General features: G+C 36.0%; 2 protein-coding genes across 2 annotated transcripts; both read left to right on the top strand.

The window, feature by feature from the left end:
* The first annotated feature begins 772 nt into the window (after nt 1-772).
* On the top strand, nt 773-1,873 carry LOC116415801. The gene is made up of 3 exons (XM_031921039.1): nt 773-806; nt 897-1,581; nt 1,714-1,873. Exons 1-3 carry the CDS (start codon nt 773-775, stop codon nt 1,724-1,726), a joined length of 732 nt encoding a protein of 243 aa, XP_031776899.1. The 3' UTR covers nt 1,727-1,873.
* A 3,979-nt stretch (nt 1,874-5,852) lies between these two features.
* Nucleotides 5,853-9,676, top strand: LOC107981420 (histone-lysine N-methyltransferase Suv4-20-like). Its single transcript, XM_016987343.3, has 2 exons — nt 5,853-6,877; nt 8,251-9,676. Exons 1-2 carry the CDS (start codon nt 6,143-6,145, stop codon nt 8,608-8,610), a joined length of 1,095 nt encoding a protein of 364 aa, XP_016842832.1. The 5' UTR covers nt 5,853-6,142; the 3' UTR covers nt 8,611-9,676.
* Nucleotides 9,677-19,419: the final 9,743 nt, after the last annotated feature.

The following is a 19,419-nucleotide window of genomic DNA, read 5'->3' as shown; positions in this document are numbered from 1 at the left end:
TTTACAGTCCTTCATCATATGTCCAAAATTTCCACATTTATAACATTGTCTTTGATTTTTATTCACTGAGAATACACTCGAATTTATAATGGTCGTTTCGCCTTTATTACTTTTCAGTTCAGCCATTTTAATTTTATTCTTCACATATTCTGCCGTTTGATCTTCATCTTTCAATGTATCTATTAAGTCGCCTATATAGCTATACGACTCCGGCAATGTATTTAAGATATAATTTAATTTTTCTTTTTCTGTTAAAGTAGCACCAGCACTTTTCAAATCATTAACACATTTTTCAAAATCCAAGAAAAACGTTGCTGTATCACTATAATTTTTCAATCTTAATTTTTCCAGTTTATTTCGGCACACTATTTGCATTTCCGTAGATTCTCTTAAATACATCTGATCAAATTTCTTCATAATTCCATAAGCCGTTGTCTCATTACAAATAAACTCCATTTGTCTATCCGAAATAGAATAGTTAATTGCTTTCAAATCAGCTTCATCCCATGACTCTTTATCACTTACTGTTTTTTTTTCTTTTAATATTTTCTTCACATTTTTTCATTTTCAAATACATTGTAATTCTTATTTTCCACATCTGGTAATTCTCTCCATCAAATACTGGTATTTTAAAATCACCGTAATTCGTCATTTTTGTATTTTCTTGATGTTCACTAGTCTAGATATTTTTTATTTATTTTTTTTTTAATATAATCACTTCTCTTGATACTTTTATTACTTATTACAATTTCATCAACCACGCTCTGCTACCATGATAAGGTGGTGGAAAATAAATACACTATTAAGTATTTATTAAGTGTAATTTAATATAATAAAACGTAAGACTAGATGATAATTATATTAAGCGTGATGCTACTACCGAGGACTTTATATAGTCTCTAACAACTCTCTTTCAAGCGAGCGCCCTGGAACTAGAGTTCCCTTTCCACTCTCTCTCACTCATACATCACGCGCTCACACGAACACCGCTGACTCGTGCACTAGCACAAATGTACTTATACTTAACAAATATCCTAATTTTTATGATCATGTGATATTCATTAATTTTCATCATATTCATTTTTATATCCTTTTTTTAGATCCAGTTGATAATGAACATAACATAGATCCACCTGCTCCTGTTATAGAACCTGCAATCACTGATCCACCGGCTCCGGTTATAGAACCTGGAGTCATAGATCCACCGGCTCCTGTTATAGAACCTGCAGTAATAGTCCAACAAATTCCCCAAATTGATCCATTGCCTGCAGACCCGCCTCATCAGGAAGATCCAGACGATTCCAATCCAGGCTCTCCATTGCATCCCGAGGCTGTTTATATATCAGTCCGTGCTGATGTACATAGAGCGGATCAGGAAGAGACAGCCACGGTTGATCCACTGGAAGACGAAACTGCAAGAAAAGCTGGCACCAAGAAACCGAAAAAATTGATTGATCCACCTGTGATGGAGCAACCAATTCCTCAATTGCCAAGATCTCGTGAAGAGGAAGATGGATTCGGTAATGAGGATAGGTTGATTGTTGGAAATCGTTTTGCAGGTGTTGTAGGCCAAGCTGCAGAGTAAGTTTAATTGTTTTTGATTTTAATTTATAACGGGTGTAACTCCTGTAGACGTTTATTGTTATTTCTTCAATGATATTTGTCTATAGACGAATATTGACATTATCCATGTTTTGTTTCTATATCTTACAGGGGACTTGGTTGAAGGGCGCGAGAGCGACAACACGTGTCTCGAGCGAGACTGATAGTTACGATAGTTTTGAGTGGGAAGAAGGTGAGAAAAAATAAAAAGCAAGCAAAAAAGGAGGAAAGATAAAGTGTAAGAAGAAGTGTGTGAAAGAAGCAAGAAGAAAAAGTGAATAGGAAAAGAAAAAGAGAGGAAGAACAGGAAAGAGGGCACACAAGGTTAGAAAGCCACGAGTGTCATGGCGGATGGTAAACCGAAAGGAGCGGGAAACAGCGGAGAGAAGAGTGCGGCGAACAAAGATAAGGAGGAGAAGAAAAAAGTATTAACAAGGCAGTCAACTTTAGAAGGCTTAGTAGGAGGAAGAAAAGTGACTTTCAAAGACGAGGCGGAACTGAAGAAAGTGTGGGATGAATTAGGAGCAATGAAAGAACAGAACAAAAAAATGAAGGAGAAAATCGCGAAAGAAGGAAAGGAAAGAGATATAGAAATGAGGAAAATAGAAAGTGTAGTGAGAGAGCTGAAAGAAGAATTGAAAAGTGGAAAGGAAAAGATGGAGGCCATGGAAGAGAAGGTGGAAAGTTTGGAGAGCACGGTAGCGGAGCTGAACGAGAGGCTAACGGCGGCAACGGAGAGGCAGGCGGAGACATCAGCCGAGACGGGAGAGGAGCAGTTCGACGCCGGAGCAACAGAGGGCACGAGAGGCTCCACTTGGAGCTTAAGGAGCGGGACGAGCATGCGGCCGATGCGCAGCGGCAGAAGCACAGCACGAAGCGGCAACAGCTGGGGCAGCGGTGCGTCAGATGCGTTCTCAGGGAGAGAGGTGAGTTTGATGAAGAAGATGTTATATGATAAGGATAGGGCGGAAAGAGCGTGCAACATCGTAGTGAAAGGATTGGCCGAGCACATGGTAGAATTAGAAAGGTTGATAGGAAAGAAAGATGAGGTGAAGGATTGGGTAGAAAAATTAATAGAGGAAAAATTAGGAACAGAAGTAAAGGTAGAGACAGCGAGAATAGGAGGAGGGAGAAGTAGGGTAGATAGAGTCGTAATTGCTAAATTAAAAAGCGAAGAGGAGAAGAGAAAAGTGATGAAGAATAAGAGCAAGCTAAGAGGGACGAACATTTATATAGAGCATGATTTAAGTTACGAGGAAAGGAGAAAGCAGGAGGAAATTAAGAGATGGTGCATGGAAAAGAAAAGGAAGGGATGGAATATAAGAATAGGAATAGGTAGGGTAGCAATCGACGGGCAGTGGATAAGGTGGGAGGAAGAAGATAGATTAAAAGAGATAGAAGCTGAAGACAACAAAAGACAGGAGAAAGTAACAAAGCAATTAGAGTGGATGAGGGAAAATAGAAAGGAAAATAGGTCGGTGGTAACAGAAGGAGAAATAGGAGGAGAAATAGGAGGAGAAAAAGTGGACGGAGAAGAAAATTTCGAGTAGGCCAGAAATGGAGATCGGAACAGGAGAGGGAGGAGAGGAAGGTAGGAAGAAGAGAAAAAATGTTTACAAGTAAGCAGAAAGAAAATAAAGGGAAGGAAAAATGGAAAGAAAATAAAAGTAACACTTTCAAGTATGAAGAACAGTGGGGCAGCCAGGAGATAGAGGAAACAGGGGGACAAAAGAATAAAAAAAGGGAAGAGGAGAAGAGTAAGGGAGGGACAGGGGAGGCAAACACAAAGAAGCTACTGTTCTGGAATATTGCAGGGTTATGGAATAAGGACATGGATTTTTGGAGATACATCAAAGGGAAAGACTTCGTAAGCCTGTCAGAAACATGGGTGGAAAGAAAAGATATAGATAAAGTAAGAGATTTATTACCAAAGGAGTTCGAATGGGAAATAGTAGAGGCAAAGAGGACACAAAAAAGAGGAAGAGCAGCAGGGGGTTTTATTATAGGAATCAAGAGAAACTGGAGCAAGGAGGAGATAGTAATAGCGGAGGAAATAACAGAAGGCTTAATTAAAACAGAAATCAGGGAACAAAAGGAGATAGTAAAAATTTGGTCAGTATATAACCAGAAGAACACGGATAAAATAATTAAAAAATTGGAAGAGATAGAAATAAAGGAAGAGGGGAAAGTGATAATAGGAGGAGATTTTAACATCAGAATAGGGGAAAAAGGGGGCTACATAGACATAGAAAACGGTGAAACGAGACATAGGAAAAGCAAAGACAAAAAGTGTAGCAATGAATGGGAGAAAGTAGTGGATTTATGCGAAGAAAAAGGTTGGAAAATTCTAAATGGAAATAAAGAAGGGGACGAAGAAGGAGAATACACTTTTATAGTAGGGGAGCAAAGGTCATCGACTACATAATAGTAAATGAGGAGGTTTGGGAAGAGGAGTCAAGGTTTGAAATTCAGGAGAGCATAGATTCAGACCACGCACCACTAGTTTTAGAATATAGGAATGAAGGTCAAAAGTCAAAAGAGGAAGTAAAAGAAAAAGGAAAAACAAGGAAAGTATTGATATGGGAGGAAGAAGCGGTGGAAAAATACAAGGAAAAAACAAAAGAGCTGTGCAGAGAGATAGAAGAAAAGGAGGAAGATAGCATTGAAACAAGATGGAAAGACACAAAGGAAATAATAAAGAAAGCGTGGATTGTAGAAGAAAGAAGGGTAAAAGAAAGAATACTAGGCTACAGGAGATGGTGCAATAGGGACTGCTCAAGAATAAAAGGATAGCGAAGACAGAGTATAAGAAGTGGAAAAAAGGGGAGAGTAATAATGCAAAGTATAGGCTAGCTAGAATAAAATGGAGAAGGAAATGCAGGGAAAGAGAAAAAATATGGAAAGAAGAACAAATGAAAGAATTAGAGAACATAAAAAGGGAAAGTCAGGTTTGGGATTACATAGGAAAATTTAGGAAAATAAAACAAAGATAGGGATTAAAAATGAAATCTCAGAAGAACAATGGAAAACACACTTTGAAAAACTACTACAGGGATCTGGGACAAAAAAGGTAGGAGAAAAAAGGGAAATGATAGCAGAAAAAAAGAGGGAGAAGGTATTACGGCAGACGAAATTTTGCAAGCGTGGAAAGGCATAAAGAGGAGGAAAGCGCCGGGATGGGATGAAATCCCAAATGAAGCATGGATACACGGTAGTCAGGAAATAAAGGAAAAGCTGGTAGCAATAATAGGAAAAATATGGGACGGTGGGGAGATCCCAGAGGACTGGAAAACGGGGGTCATAGTACAGATATATAAACAAGGAAACGTAAACGAACCTAGCAATTACAGAGGAATAACATTGTTGCCGACGGCGTATAAAATCTATGCAGAAGTGCTAAGGAAAAGACTAGTAAAGGAAGCAGAAGAAAAAGGGTTATTGTCAGAAAGTCAAGCAGGGTTTAGGGAAAACAGATCGACAATAGATAACATTTTCACACTGGACCATTTGATAAAGAAAAGTAAAAGAAATAAAAAGAAACTATACGCGTTATTCATAGACTTATAAAAGAGACAGAGATTATAAAAAGAGAAAAAGACTTGCAGAAGCAGTGGTAAAGAGAGAAAATAGAACAGTCCAGATATAATACAAGATACAAATAAATAGTAACGCTAGGCAGACCAGAGTACCTAAAGAAAGAGAACAGAAACATCAGGGAAATAGCTAGGCTTAGGTGTGGGAACGTGGAAAGTGCAAACAGATACTGGGAAACAGAAGAGAATAGGAAATGCAAGCTATGTAGGAAAGAACTAGGAACATTGGAACACGTAGTCGAAAACTGTGAAATAATTAGGAAATGGGAAACAGATACAAACAAAAATATAGTAATAGGATTAGAGCAACTGAAAGAGGTCTGGGAGGGAAGAAGAAATGAAGAAGTAGGAAAATGGGTAAAAGAATTAGAATTAGAAATAGAAAAAGAGAGACGGAGACAAGGGCAGACATAGGACACAAAATGGGGAAAGAAGGATAGAGGGTAAAATTACAAAAGGGCAGAAAAACAAAACGTAAATAAGTTGTAAAAATAGAAAGAGCGCAAAAGTAGAGATAAGTATGTAAAAGTGCTGTAATAAATAGGAGGAATGAAAATGTAAGATTGGAAAAGGGTATAAGTGTAAAAAAGGCAAAAATGTAATAAGGTAAATGTGTAAAAATGTAAATATATATATATATATATATATATATATATCTACAAGGTGATCTTCTGGGATATCATTTTTCTGGGATCCCAGAAAGAATTTGCAATTTTTTCTGGGATCCCAGAAATAATTTGCAACTTTTCTAGGCTCTAATGATAAACTTCTAGGATCCCGGAAATAATTATAATTCATCCGAGGGTTTATAATATTTTACTTCTGGGATCATGAAAACAACTTCTAGGATCCTGGAAATAATTTATAATCAATTCTAGACTTTATAGTATTTTACTTCTAACGCTATAGAAAACTAATTACTATACGAGTACATCATCTTTTTCAAAATGTTGCAATTTAAAGAAATCTCTCTTATAGATGATATTACCAAATTTTTAATTATAGATACATATTTAGGATTTGAAACAAAAAAAATTGATGACATAAATGTTAAAAACCTTTTTAAGGATGACAGTCAGGATATCATTAAAACTATAAAAGAGTTTCTTGAAAAAGTTGATTATGACAGTACAATATCTACATTTTTTACTTTGATAAATAAAAATTTACCAGAAGTTTCTTATTTATACTCGAACGATTTCAAAGATAGTTTACATAAGTATTTAGAATTAATTGATCCTAATAATTTAGTAAATACAGTTCAAGAAACATTTCAATACTCAAGTTTTGAACGACAAACTAAGATTACAGCTAAAACATTGATTAAAAAAAATATGAAAATCGAATTAACGGGTTTGTATACCCCATTAACTTTAGAAGAAGAGAAAAAATTATCTAAAGAAGGAAATGATTTTTCTATCATGTATAGTTGTAGGAAGAAAACCTATGTAGTATTACTCGGACCAATCGCTTTAGTGAACCATGACTGTAATGCTAATTGTAGTTATACATCAAATGTTGAAGGAATCATGTATCTCAGTTCGAAAAGAAAAATACAAAAAGGCGAAGAAATCACCTGTGTTTACAGTAATGATTATTTCGAAAGTAATAATTTACTTTGTGAATGTAAGACATGCAATGATGCAAAACATTTACATAAAAGACAATTAAAACCGATTCAGGTAACTATATTTTTATCTTTTTTTAACTTATTTATTTACCCTCATGGAAAAGAATATAATTTGGGACATATTGAGTGTTATTCCCACTAAGGTAAGATTTAATTATAATATGCGCATAGAAAGTTATATCAGTTTAATCTTATATTTATGATTTTACACTTATTTTAACGTACAAAATAAAAAAGGTGGCTTATAACAGTCTATCGGTATCTCTTTCTTTCATAAGTTGTTAAAAATTGATCATGTCATAAATTGACATGATAAATTACTTAAATCTTGCCGTTAAGTAATAAATAATGACTATTATAGGTATTGTTATTAAATTTTGAATTTATTCGCATTAAAATGTTTAGTTTATAAATTCATTTTCCATTTTTGTTTATCTATATATATACCTTTTATTAAATGCTACCCGTATAATAGTTTTGTAATTGTTACAAGTCCTTTTTTATAGATAAAGTTAAATGTATCATATACCATGCCAATGCAAACAGTCGGTTTATCCTCAAAGCTTTCAATTGATTCAATATTTGAATATCAATTACTATACAGTATTATAAAAAAACTTTGCCTGCAAAGTCGTTTCAAAAAATTTGCACCCAAATAATGAAAAGCCGGATCCAAGTTTACATATGCAGATTTTTTATCAAGCAAATTAATTAACTTAATTTGAAACCATTTTATTAATTCATATGTTTTTTAGATGTACACACTAAATTTAGACAATGCAGATTTAACAGTTTCAAATTATAGACATTTCAGGTTAGAAATGCCACAAAAAAAGCTCAAAAAATGAATTAAAAGTTTTTAAAATATCTATTTCTGTACATATTAATACACTAACTGCCACAGCCTTAAAATTCCATACAAAAATCATATATATTTTATGTCTAATATAATAGGTTTATTTATTTTTATTAGATTTTGAAAGATGAATATAATTGTTCTTGTGAAATAAAATACAAATTGTATATACTTAGTGTGAAAGAAGATTTTTATCATAATGATCGCACTGTTAAAATAGACTATTAAATAGAAAAGAACTCTATTTATATTAATTATGTAAATTTTTATTTATTTATTGTTATATTTTTTAGTAATTGATAGTCAAATCTTGATTGATTATACTATGCACATACGACTATAAGAAATGTTCTATAACATATAAAACAATTTCACGCGCTATATCATTATGCTCAAGAGCATATATTATTAATATACACTCTTGAGACTCCGGCAGAAAGAGATGACTGTGGCATGATATTTACTTGTGTTTACTAGTCAGTCAACTTTATGTATCTTACTTTAATAATTAGTTCTAAAATATTTGATTTTTCAATTTGTAAAATGATAAAAGAATTCATTTTTTCTAGTATCAAAATCTATCAACATCAAACATTATTGCCAGAAAACTAATTGAGTTCAAAACATTGACAGAAAAAATGTTACCGTCAGAATTTCATGGAAAATGCCAACGAAAGACTAATAATAATTTTGAAAAAGGGTTAGCTTATGACAATGAATTTTATAGAATATTTATTGAATTTTTAAAAATTAATAGAATAATCTCAGAAACGACTGAAGAACCCAAACTGCAAGTTGATCAAATTAAAAGCATAGTACTTGGAATTTACAAAAACTGGCATATTTCAAGCTATAAAGCAGTGGAAAAATTTGTAACAAAGTATTTTGAAATCATCAAGGAAGATATCAAAGGTAAGCATTTAGAATAATTAGAATAGTCAAGTTAAAAAGCAAAAAATTAAAACCGTTACGCAAATGTTTTACAATTTCCTTATTTATTTTACTTGAGAACTCTGCTTAAATCAGCATACAAAAAATGATATATTATTACATTATTAATATATCAAAGTAAATAACTTAGATTAATTTATATTTCTTCAAAATAATTATTCCAAAATTTCATTTGTTACCTTTTGATTGGAAATAAACTTTCTGTGAAACCATTAAAATAATTTCATCAAACTTGAATAGTTACCTGTAAAATAATATTTTCCACAAAGTAAGGATTTCTTAAAATTGATAATTATTGTCCATAAATGTAGCAATAAATATACTTATCTGAAGAGCTTTTGTTCCAATATATGAAATTCTACAAATATTATTTTCTTTTTTAAAGAGTTATCAACTCAAGCCATTGACTCACTCTAATCATATTATCATATTAAATATTTAGAATATACACAAATTTTATTTTCAATGATATACTGTGTATGTGTATACGTCTTTATCAATGTTGTTTTTGTTACACTAACAGCTGTTTGAAATCCTGTCTATACAATAAGATCCCTTCCATTGTTCTGATTAGCTGAATCCTTAAACACGGAGTTAATCTAAGATAATCAGCCAATTATATTTATGCTACTAACTTCACGTACCACAACAAAACAAGGAAACAGAACACAGAACAACGGAACAGAAACCATTGTAGACAGGCTCCTGCACCTTGTTCGAAAATTTCGTCGATCACTATTTCGTTAAAATTAGCTATAATACCTAAGAATAAGACTATTTGTCTTGAGAATATTATTGCAATATCCGTTATTGTAAGCCCTAAAAAGACAATTATTTTAATATGATTTTTCTATAAAGTTCTGCACGCACGTAAATGAACACGACAGATCAAGTAAAGACATATAAAGGAAGAGCGACAAACACGTGTGAAAAAGAGGCGCTTGTTCCACCAAAATCCTCGCAGTACTTGTCATTTTTTGTACGTGAATTGGATCATATATTTATTTATATATACAAAAGAAACATCGCGCTATTACCAACGCAATAGTTACGAACACTATACTGATTTTAATGGAATCATCTACGTTCCCAATTCAATGCAAAAGGCAAATAGTTAAAAAACGAATTATTACTGACTCTGGATCGCCAAACACTACATCCTATTTTGCTAATCGAGACCCAGTGAACAAAAATATCACTTAGTACCGGGCATGATTTTTAGAAATAATTCATAATTCGTATTCTCGAATAAAGTAGGTATAATTGACGGTATAGTACGCTTTTGCAGAGCGAACTTACACCTCATATCTACTAGGCCTGAAGTTCGGCATTGTGCCGTCCAAACTGCACAATCCCTAGGCACTTGTCCTCTGTCTTTGTGTACCAATGAACAAAAATATCACTTAGTACCGGGCATGATTTTTATAAACAATTCATTAATCGTATGTTTAAATAAAGTAGGTATATTGACGGTAGAGTACGCTTTAGAAGAGGTTACTCGCCCCTCGCATCAACTGGGCCTGAATTTCATCATTGTGCCCTCCAAACTGCATAATCTCTTGGCAGTTGTCATCTGTCCTGGTGTATCAATCGTCTAATAGGGCCTAAAGGCGCAGTTTACGCACTCGCAACGAACACTACTGATTCTGATGAAATCATCAAAATTCCTACTCTTATACAGAAGACAGATGTTTTAAAATATAATTAGCTTCGACTCTCATCACCATACACTGTTTTATTTTGCTAATCGAGTCCCAATGAACAAAAATATCACTTAGTACCGGGCATGATTTTCATAAACAATTCATTAATCGTATGTTTAAATGTAGTAGGTATAATTGACGGTAGAGTACGCTTTGTTAGAGGTTACTCGCCCCTCGCATCGGCTGGGCCTCAATTTTATCATTGTACCCTCCAAACTGCATAATCTCTTGGCAGTTGTCATCTGTCCTTGTGTATCAATCGTCTAATAGGGCCTAAAGGCGCACTTTACGCACTCGCAACGAACACTACTGATTTTGATGAAATCATCAAAATTCCTACTTTTATACAGAACACAGATGGTTTAAAATATAATTAGCTTCGACTCTGATCACCATACACTGTTCTATTTTGCTAATCGAGACCCAATGAACAAAAATATCACTTAGTACCGGGCATGATTATTGTAAACAATTCATTACTCGTATGTTTAAATAAAGTAGGTATATTGCGGTAGAGTACGCTTTGGAAGAGGTTACTCGCCCCTCGCATCAACTGGGCCTGAATTTCATCATTGTGCCCTCCAAACTGCATAATCTCTTGGCAGTTGTCATCTGTCCTTGTGTATCAATCGTCTAATAGGGCCTAAAGGAGCACTTTACGCACTCGCAACGAACACTACTGATTCTGATGAAATCATCAAAATTCCTACTTTTATACAGAAGACAGATGGTTTAAAATATAATTAGCTTCGACTCTGATCACCATACACTGTTCGATTTTGCTAATCGAGACCCCATGAACAAAAATATCACTTACTACCGGGCATGATTTTCATAAACAATTCATTAATCGTATGTTTAAATAAAGTAGGTCGTATATTGACGGTAGAGTACGATTTGGAAGAGGTTACTCGCCCCTCGCATCAACTGGGCCTGAATTTCATCATTGTGCCCTCCAAACTGCATAATCTCTTGGCAGCTGTCATCTGTCCTTGTGTATCAATCGTCTAATAGGGCCTAAAGTCGCAGTTTACGCACTCGCAACGAACACTACTGATTCTGATGAAATCATCAAAATTCCTACTCTTATACAGAAGACAGATGGTTTAAAATATAATTAGCTTCGACTCTGATCACCATACACTGTTCGATTTTGCTAATCGAGACCCAATGAACAAAAATATCAGTTAGTACCGGGCATGACTTTTATGAACAATTCATTAATCGTAAGTTTAAATAAAGTAGGTATAATTGACAGTAGAGTACGCTTTGTTAGAGGTTACTCGCCCCTCGCATCGACTGGGCCTGAATTTCATCATTGTGCCCTCCAAACTGCATAATCTCTTGGCAGTTGTCATCTGTCCTTGTGTATCAATCGTCTCATAGGGCCTAAAGGAGCACTTTACGCACTCGCAACGAACACTACTGATTTTGATGGGATCATCGACATTACTACTTTGATGCGAAAGACAGATAGTTTAAAATTTAATTAGTTCCGACTCTGATCACCATACACTGTTCTATTTTGCTAATTGAGACTCAGTGAACAAAAATATGACTTAGTAACTGGCATGATTTTTGTATATAAATTTTTTCGAATAAAGTAGGAGAGATGGACTTGTAAAATTCTTTGGCAGATCTAACTTACACCTCACATCTACTGGGTCTCAGGTTTGGTATGGAGCCCTCTAAACTGCATAATCTCTTGGCAATTGTCATCTGTCCTTGTGTATCAATCGTCTAATAAAGCCTAAAGTCTCAATTTAAGCACTCGCAACGAACACTACTGATTCTGATGAAATCATCAAAATTCCTACTTTTATACAGAAGACAGATGGTTTAAAATATAATTAGCTTCGACTCTGATCACCATACACTGTTCTATTTTGCTAATCGAGACCCAATGAACAAAAATATCAGTTAGTACCGGGCATGATTATTATAAACAATTCATTACTCGTATGTTTAAATAAAGTAGGTATATTGCGGTAGAGTACGCTTTGGAAGAGGTTACTCGCCCCTCGCATCAACTGGGCCTGAATTTCATCATTGTGCCCTCCAAACTGCATAATCTCTTGGCAGTTGTCATCTGTCCTTGTGTATCAATCGTCTAATAGGGCCTAAAGGAGCACTTTACGCACTCGCAACGAACACTACTGATTCTGATGAAATCATCAAAATTCCTACTCTTATACAGAAGACAGATGGTTTAAAATATAATTACCTTCGACTCTGATCACCATACACTGTTCTATTTTGCTAATCGAGACCCAATGAACAAAAATATCCCTTAGTACCGGGCATGATTATTATAAACAATTCATTACTCGTATGTTTAAATAAAGTAGGTATATTGCGGTAGAGTACGCTTTGGAAGAGGTTACTCGCCCCTCGCATCAACTGGGCCTGAATTTCATCATTGTGCCCTCCAAACTGCATAATCTCTTGGCAGTTGTCATCTGTCCTTGTGTATCAATCGTCTAATAGGGCCTAAAGGAGCACTTTACGCACTCGCAACGAACACTACTGATTCTGATGAAATCATCAAAATTCCTACTTTTATACAGAAGACAGATGGTTTAAAATATAATTAGCTTCGACTCTGATCACCATACACTGTTCTATTTTGCTAATCGAGACCCCATGAACAAAAATATCACTTAGTACCGGGCATGATTTTCATAAACAATTCATTAATCGTATGTTTAAATAAAGTAGGTCGTATATTGACGGTAGAGTACGCTTTGGAAGAGGTTACTCGCCCCTCGCATCAACTGGGCCTGAATTTCATCATTGTGCCCTCCAAACTGCATAATCTCTTGGCAGCTGTCATCTGTCCTTGTGTATCAATCGTCTAATAGGGCCTAAAGTCGCAGTTTACGCACTCGCAACGAACACTACTGATTTTGATGAAATCATCAAAATTCCTAATTTTATGCAGAAGCCAGATAGTTTAAAATTTAATTAGTTCCGACTCTGATCACCATACACTGTTCTATTTTGCTAATCGAGACGCAATGAACAAAAATATCAGTTAGTACCGGGCATGATTATTATAAACAATTCATTACTCGTATGTTTAAATGTAGTAGGTATAATTGACGGTAGAGTACGCTTTGTTAGAGGTTACTCGCCCCTCGCATCGACTGGGCCTGAATTTCATCATTGTGCCCTCCAAACTGCATAATCTCTTGGCAGTTGTCATCTGTCCTGGTGTATCAATCGACTAATAGGGCCTAAAGGCGCAGTTCACGCACTCGCAACGAACACTACTGATTCTGATGAAATCATCAAAATTCCTACTCTTATACAGAAGACAGATGGTTTAAAATATAATTAGCTTCGCCTCTGATCACCATACACTGTTCTATTTTGCTAATCGAGACGCAATGAACAAAAATATCAGTTAGTACCGGGCATGATTATTATAAACAATTCATTACTCGTATGTTTAAATAAAGTAGGTATATTGCGGTAGAGTACGCTTTGGAAGAGGTTACTCGCCCCTCGCATCAACTGGGCCTGAATTTCATCATTGTGCCCTCCAAACTGCATAATCTCTTGGCAGTTGTCATCTGTCCTTGTGTATCAATCGTCTAATAGGGCCTAAAGGCGCACTTTACGCACTCGCAACGAATACTACTGATTTTGTGAAATCATCAAAATTCCTAATTTTATGCAGAAGACAGATAGTTTAAAATTTAATTAGTTCCGACTCTGATCACCATACACTGTTCTATTTTGCTAATCGAGACCCAGTGAACAAAAATATTACTTAGTACCGGGCATGATTTTTATAAACAATTCATTAATCGTATGTTTAAATATAGTAGGTATAATTGACGGTAGAGTACGCTTTGTTAGAGGTTACTCGCCCCTCGCATCGACTGGGCCTGAATTTCATTATTGTGCCCTCAAAACTGCATAATCTCTTGGCAGTTGTCATCTGTCCTGGTGTATCAATCGACTAATAGGGCCTAAAGGCGCAGTTCACGCACTCGCAACGAACACTACTGATTCTGATGAAATCATCAAAATTCCTACTTTTATACAGAAGACAGATGGTTTAAAATATAATTAGCTTCGACTCTGATCACCATACACTGTTCTATTTTGCTAATCGAGACCCCATGAACAAAAATATCACTTAGTACCGGGCATGATTTTCATAAACAATTCATTAATCGTATGTTTAAATAAAGTAGGTCGTATATTGACGGTAGAGTACGCTTTGGAAGAGGTTACTCGCCCCTCGCATCAACTGGGCCTGAATTTCATCATTGTGCCCTCCAAACTGCATAATCTCTTGGCAGCTGTCATCTGTCCTTGTGTATCAATCGTCTAATAGGGCCTAAAGTCGCAGTTTACGCACTCGCAACGAACACTACTGATTCTGATGAAATCATCAAAATTCCTACTCTTATACAGAAGACAGATGGTTTAAAATATAATTAGCTTCGACTCTGATCACCATACACTGTTCTATTTTGCTAATCGAGACGCAATGAACAAAAATATCAGTTAGTACCGGGCATGATTATTATAAACAATTCATTACTCGTATGTTTAAATGTAGTAGGTATAATTGACGGTAGAGTACGCTTTGTTAGAGGTTACTCGCCCCTCGCATCGACTGGGCCTGAATTTCATCATTGTGCCCTCCAAACTGCATAATCTCTTGGCAGTTGTCATCTGTCCTTGTGTATCAATCGTCTAATAGGGCCTAAAGGAGCACTTTACGCACTCGCAACGAACACTACTGATTCTGATGAAATCATCAAAATTCCTACTCTTATACAGAAGACAGATGGTTTAAAATATAATTACCTTCGACTCTGATCACCATACACTGTTCTATTTTGCTAATCGAGACCCAATGAACAAAAATATCCCTTAGTACCGGGCATGATTATTATAAACAATTCATTACTCGTATGTTTAAATAAAGTAGGTATATTGCGGTAGAGTACGCTTTGGAAGAGGTTACTCGCCCCTCGCATCAACTGGGCCAGAATTTCATCATTGTGCCCTCCAAACTGCATAATCTCTTGGCAGTTGTCATCTGTCCTTGTGTATCAATCGTCTAATAGGGCCTAAAGGAGCACTTTACGCACTCGCAACGAACACTACTGATTCTGATGAAATCATCAAAATTCCTAATTTTATGCAGAAGCCAGATAGTTTAAAATTTAATTAGTTCCGACTCTGATCACCATACACTGTTCTATTTTGCTAATCGAGACGCAATGAACAAAAATATCAGTTAGTACCGGGCATGATTATTATAAACAATTCATTACTCGTATGTTTAAATGTAGTAGGTATAATTGACGGTAGAGTACGCTTTGTTAGAGGTTACTCGCCCCTCGCATCGACTGGGCCTGAATTTCATTATTGTGCCCTCCAAACTGCATAATCTCTTGGCAGTTGTCATCTGTCCTGGTGTATCAATCGACTAATAGGGCCTAAAGGCGCAGTTCACGCACTCGCAACGAACACTACTGATTCTGATGAAATCATCAAAATTCCTACTTTTATACAGAAGACAGATGGTTTAAAATATAATTAGCTTCGACTCTGATCACCATACACTGTTCTATTTTGCTAATCGAGACGCAATGAACAAAAATATCAGTTAGTACCGGGCATGATTATTATAAACAATTCATTACTCGTATGTTTAAATAAAGTAGGTATATTGCGGTAGAGTACGCTTTGGAAGAGGTTACTCGCCCCTCGCATCAACTGGGCCTGAATTTCATCATTGTGCCCTCCAAACTGCATAATCTCTTGGCAGTTGTCATCTGTCCTTGTGTATCAATCGTCTAATAGGGCCTAAAGGAGCACTTTACGCACTCGCAACGAACACTACTGATTCTGATGAAATCATCAAATTCCTACTCTTATACAGAAGACAGATGGTTTAAAATATAATTAGCTTCGACTCTGATCACCATACACTGTTCTATTTTGCTAATCGAGACCCAATGAACAAAAATATCCCTTAGTACCGGGCATGATTATTATAAACAATTCATTACTCGTATGTTTAAATAAAGTAGGTATATTGCGGTAGAGTACGCTTTGGAAGAGGTTACTCGCCCTCGCATCAACTGGGCCTGAATTTCATCATTGTGCCCTCCAAACTGCATAATCTCTTGGCAGTTGTCATCTGTCCTTGTGTATCAATCGTCTAATAGGGCCTAAAGGAGCACTTTACGCACTCGCAACGAACACTACTGATTCTGATGAAATCATCAAAATTCCTACTCTATACAGAAGACAGATGGTTTAAAATATAATTACTTCGACTCTGATCACCATACACTGTTCTATTTTGCTAATCGAGACCCAATGAACAAAAATATCCCTTAGTACCGGGCATGATTATTATAAACAATTCATTACTCGTATGTTTAAATAAGTAGGTATATTGCGGTAGAGTACGCTTTGGAGAGGTTACTCGCCCTCGCATCAACTGGGCCAGAATTTCATCATTGTGCCCTCCAAACTGCATAATCTCTTGGCAGTTGTCATCTGTCCTTGTGTATCAATCGTCTAATAGGGCCTAAAGGGCACTTACGCACTCGCAACGAACACTACTGATTCTGATGAAATCATCAAAATTCCTACTTTTATACAGAAGACAGATGGTTTAAAATATAATTAGCTTCGACTCTGATCACCATACACTGTTCTATTTTGCTAATCGAGACCCCATGAACAAAAATATCACTTAGTACCGGGCATGATTTTCATAAACAATTCATTAATCGTATGTTTAAATAAAGTAGGTCGTATATTGACGGTAGAGTACGCTTTGGAAGAGGTTACTCGCCCCTCGCATCAACTGGGCCTGAATTTCATCATTGTGCCCTCCAAACTGCATAATCTCTTGGCAGCTGTCATCTGTCCTTGTGTATCAATCGTCTAATAGGGCCTAAAGTCGCAGTTTACGCACTCGCAACGAACACTACTGATTTTGATGAAATCATCAAAATTCCTAATTTTATGCAGAAGCCAGATGGTTTAAAATATAATTAGCTTCGCCTCTGATCACCATACACTGTTCTATTTTGCTAATCGAGACGCAATGAACAAAAATATCAGTTAGTACGGGCATGATTATTATAAACAATTCATTACTCGTATGTTTAAATGTAGTAGGTATAATTGACGGTAGAGTACGCTTTGTTAGAGGTTACTCGCCCCTCGCATCGACTGGGCCTGAATTTCATCATTGTGCCCTCCAAACTGCATAATCTCTTGGCAGTTGTCATCTGTCCTGGTGTATCAATCGACTAATAGGGCCTAAAGGCGCAGTTCACGCACTCGCAACGAACACTACTGATTCTGATGAAATCATCAAAATTCCTACTCTTATACAGAAGACAGATGGTTTAAAATATAATTAGCTTCGCTCTGATCACCATACACTGTTCTATTTTGCTAATCGAGACGCAATGAACAAAAATATCACTTAGTACCGGGCATGATTTATGAACAATTCATTAATCGTATGTTTAAATAAGTAGGTATAATTGACAGTAGAGTACGCTTTGTTAGAGGTTACTCGCCCCTCGCATCGACTGGGCCTGAATTTCATCATTGTGCCCTCCAAACTGCATAATCTCTTGGCAGCTGTCATCTGTCCTTGTGTATCAATCGTCTATAGGGTCTAAAGCGCAGTTTACGCACTCGCAACGAACACTACTGATTTTGATGAAATCATCAAAATTCCTAATTTTATGCAGAAGACAGATAGTTTAAAATTTAATTAGTTCGACTCTGATCACCATACACTGTTCTATTTTGCTAATCGAGACCCATGAACAAAAATATCACTTAGTACCGGGCATGATTTTCATAAACAATTCATTAATCGTATGTTTAAATAAGTAGGTATAATTGACGGTAGAGTACGCTTTGTTAGAGGTTACTCGCCCCTCGCATCGACTGGGCCTGAATTTCATCATTGTGCCTCCAAACTGCATAATCTCTTGGCAGTGTCATCTGTCCTGGTGTATCAATCGTCTAATAGGGCCTAAAGGCGCAGTTACGCACTCGCAACGAACACTACTGATTTGATGAAATCATCAAATTCCTACTTATACAGAAGACAGATGGTTTAAAATATAATTAGTTCGACTCTGATCACCATACACTGTTCTATTTTGCTAATCGAGACCCAATGAACAAAAATATCAGTTAGTACCGGGCATGATTTTATAAACAATTCATTATCGTATGTTTAAATAAGTAGGTATATTGCGGTAGAGTACGCTTTGTAGAGGTTACTCGCCCCTCGCATCAACTGGGCTGAATTTTATCATTGTGCCCTCCAAACTGCATAATCTCTTGGCAGTTGTCATCTGTCCTTGTGTATCAATCGTCTAATAGGGCCTTAAGGCGCACTTACGCACTCGCAACGAACTACTGATTTTGATGAAATCATCAAAATTCCTAATTTTATGCAGAAGACAGATAGTTTAAAATTTAATTAGTTCCGACTCTGATCACCATACACTGTTCTATTTTGCTAATCGAGACCCAGTGAACAAAAATATCACTTAGTACCGGGCATGATTTTATAAACAATTCATTAATCGTATGTTTAAATATAGTAGGTATATTGACGGTAAGTACGCTTTGTTAGAGGTTACTCGCCCCTCGCATCGACTGGGACCATTTTATCATTGTGCCTCCAAACTGCATAATCTCTTGGCAGCTGTCATCTGTCCTTGTGTATCAATCGTTCTAATAGGGCCTAAAGGCGCACTTTACGCACTCGCAACGAACATACTGATTTTGATGAAATCATCAAAATTCCTAATTTTATGCAGAAGACAGATAGTTTAAAATTTAATTAGTTCGACTCTGATCACCATACACTGTTCTATTTTGCTATCGAGACCCAGTGAACAAAATATCACTTAGTACCGGGCATGATTTTTATAAACAATTCATTAATCGTATGTTTAAATATAGTAGGTATAATTGACGGTAGAGTACGCTTTGTTAGAGGTTACTCGCCCCTCGCATCGACTGGGACTCAATTTTATCATTGTGCCCTCCAAACTGCAT

The sequence above is a fragment of the Nasonia vitripennis genome, chromosome 1 (assembly GCF_009193385.2).
Source record: "Nasonia vitripennis strain AsymCx chromosome 1, Nvit_psr_1.1, whole genome shotgun sequence".
In the NCBI taxonomy this organism is placed as follows: Eukaryota; Metazoa; Arthropoda; class Insecta; order Hymenoptera; family Pteromalidae; genus Nasonia; species Nasonia vitripennis.
The sequence above is the reverse complement of the archived record's forward strand: the minus strand, read 5'-3'. Positions and strand labels throughout refer to the sequence as shown.

What these genes read in the sequence shown, in the direction of transcription:
- LOC116415801 (XM_031921039.1), top strand. Translation starts at nt 773, where the DNA reads ATGATAAGGTGGTGGAAAATAAATACACTATTAA. An exon ending in GAAAATAAATACACTATTAA is followed by an intron (nt 807 to 896) that starts GTATTTATTAAG and finishes GACTTTATATAG; the next exon opens with TCTCTAACAACTCTCTTTCA.
- LOC107981420 (XM_016987343.3), top strand. Translation starts at nt 6,143, where the DNA reads ATGTTGCAATTTAAAGAAATCTCTCTTATAGATGATATTACCAAATTT. An exon ending in GACAATTAAAACCGATTCAG is followed by an intron (nt 6,878 to 8,250) that starts GTAACTATATTT and finishes CATTTTTTCTAG; the next exon opens with TATCAAAATCTATCAACATC.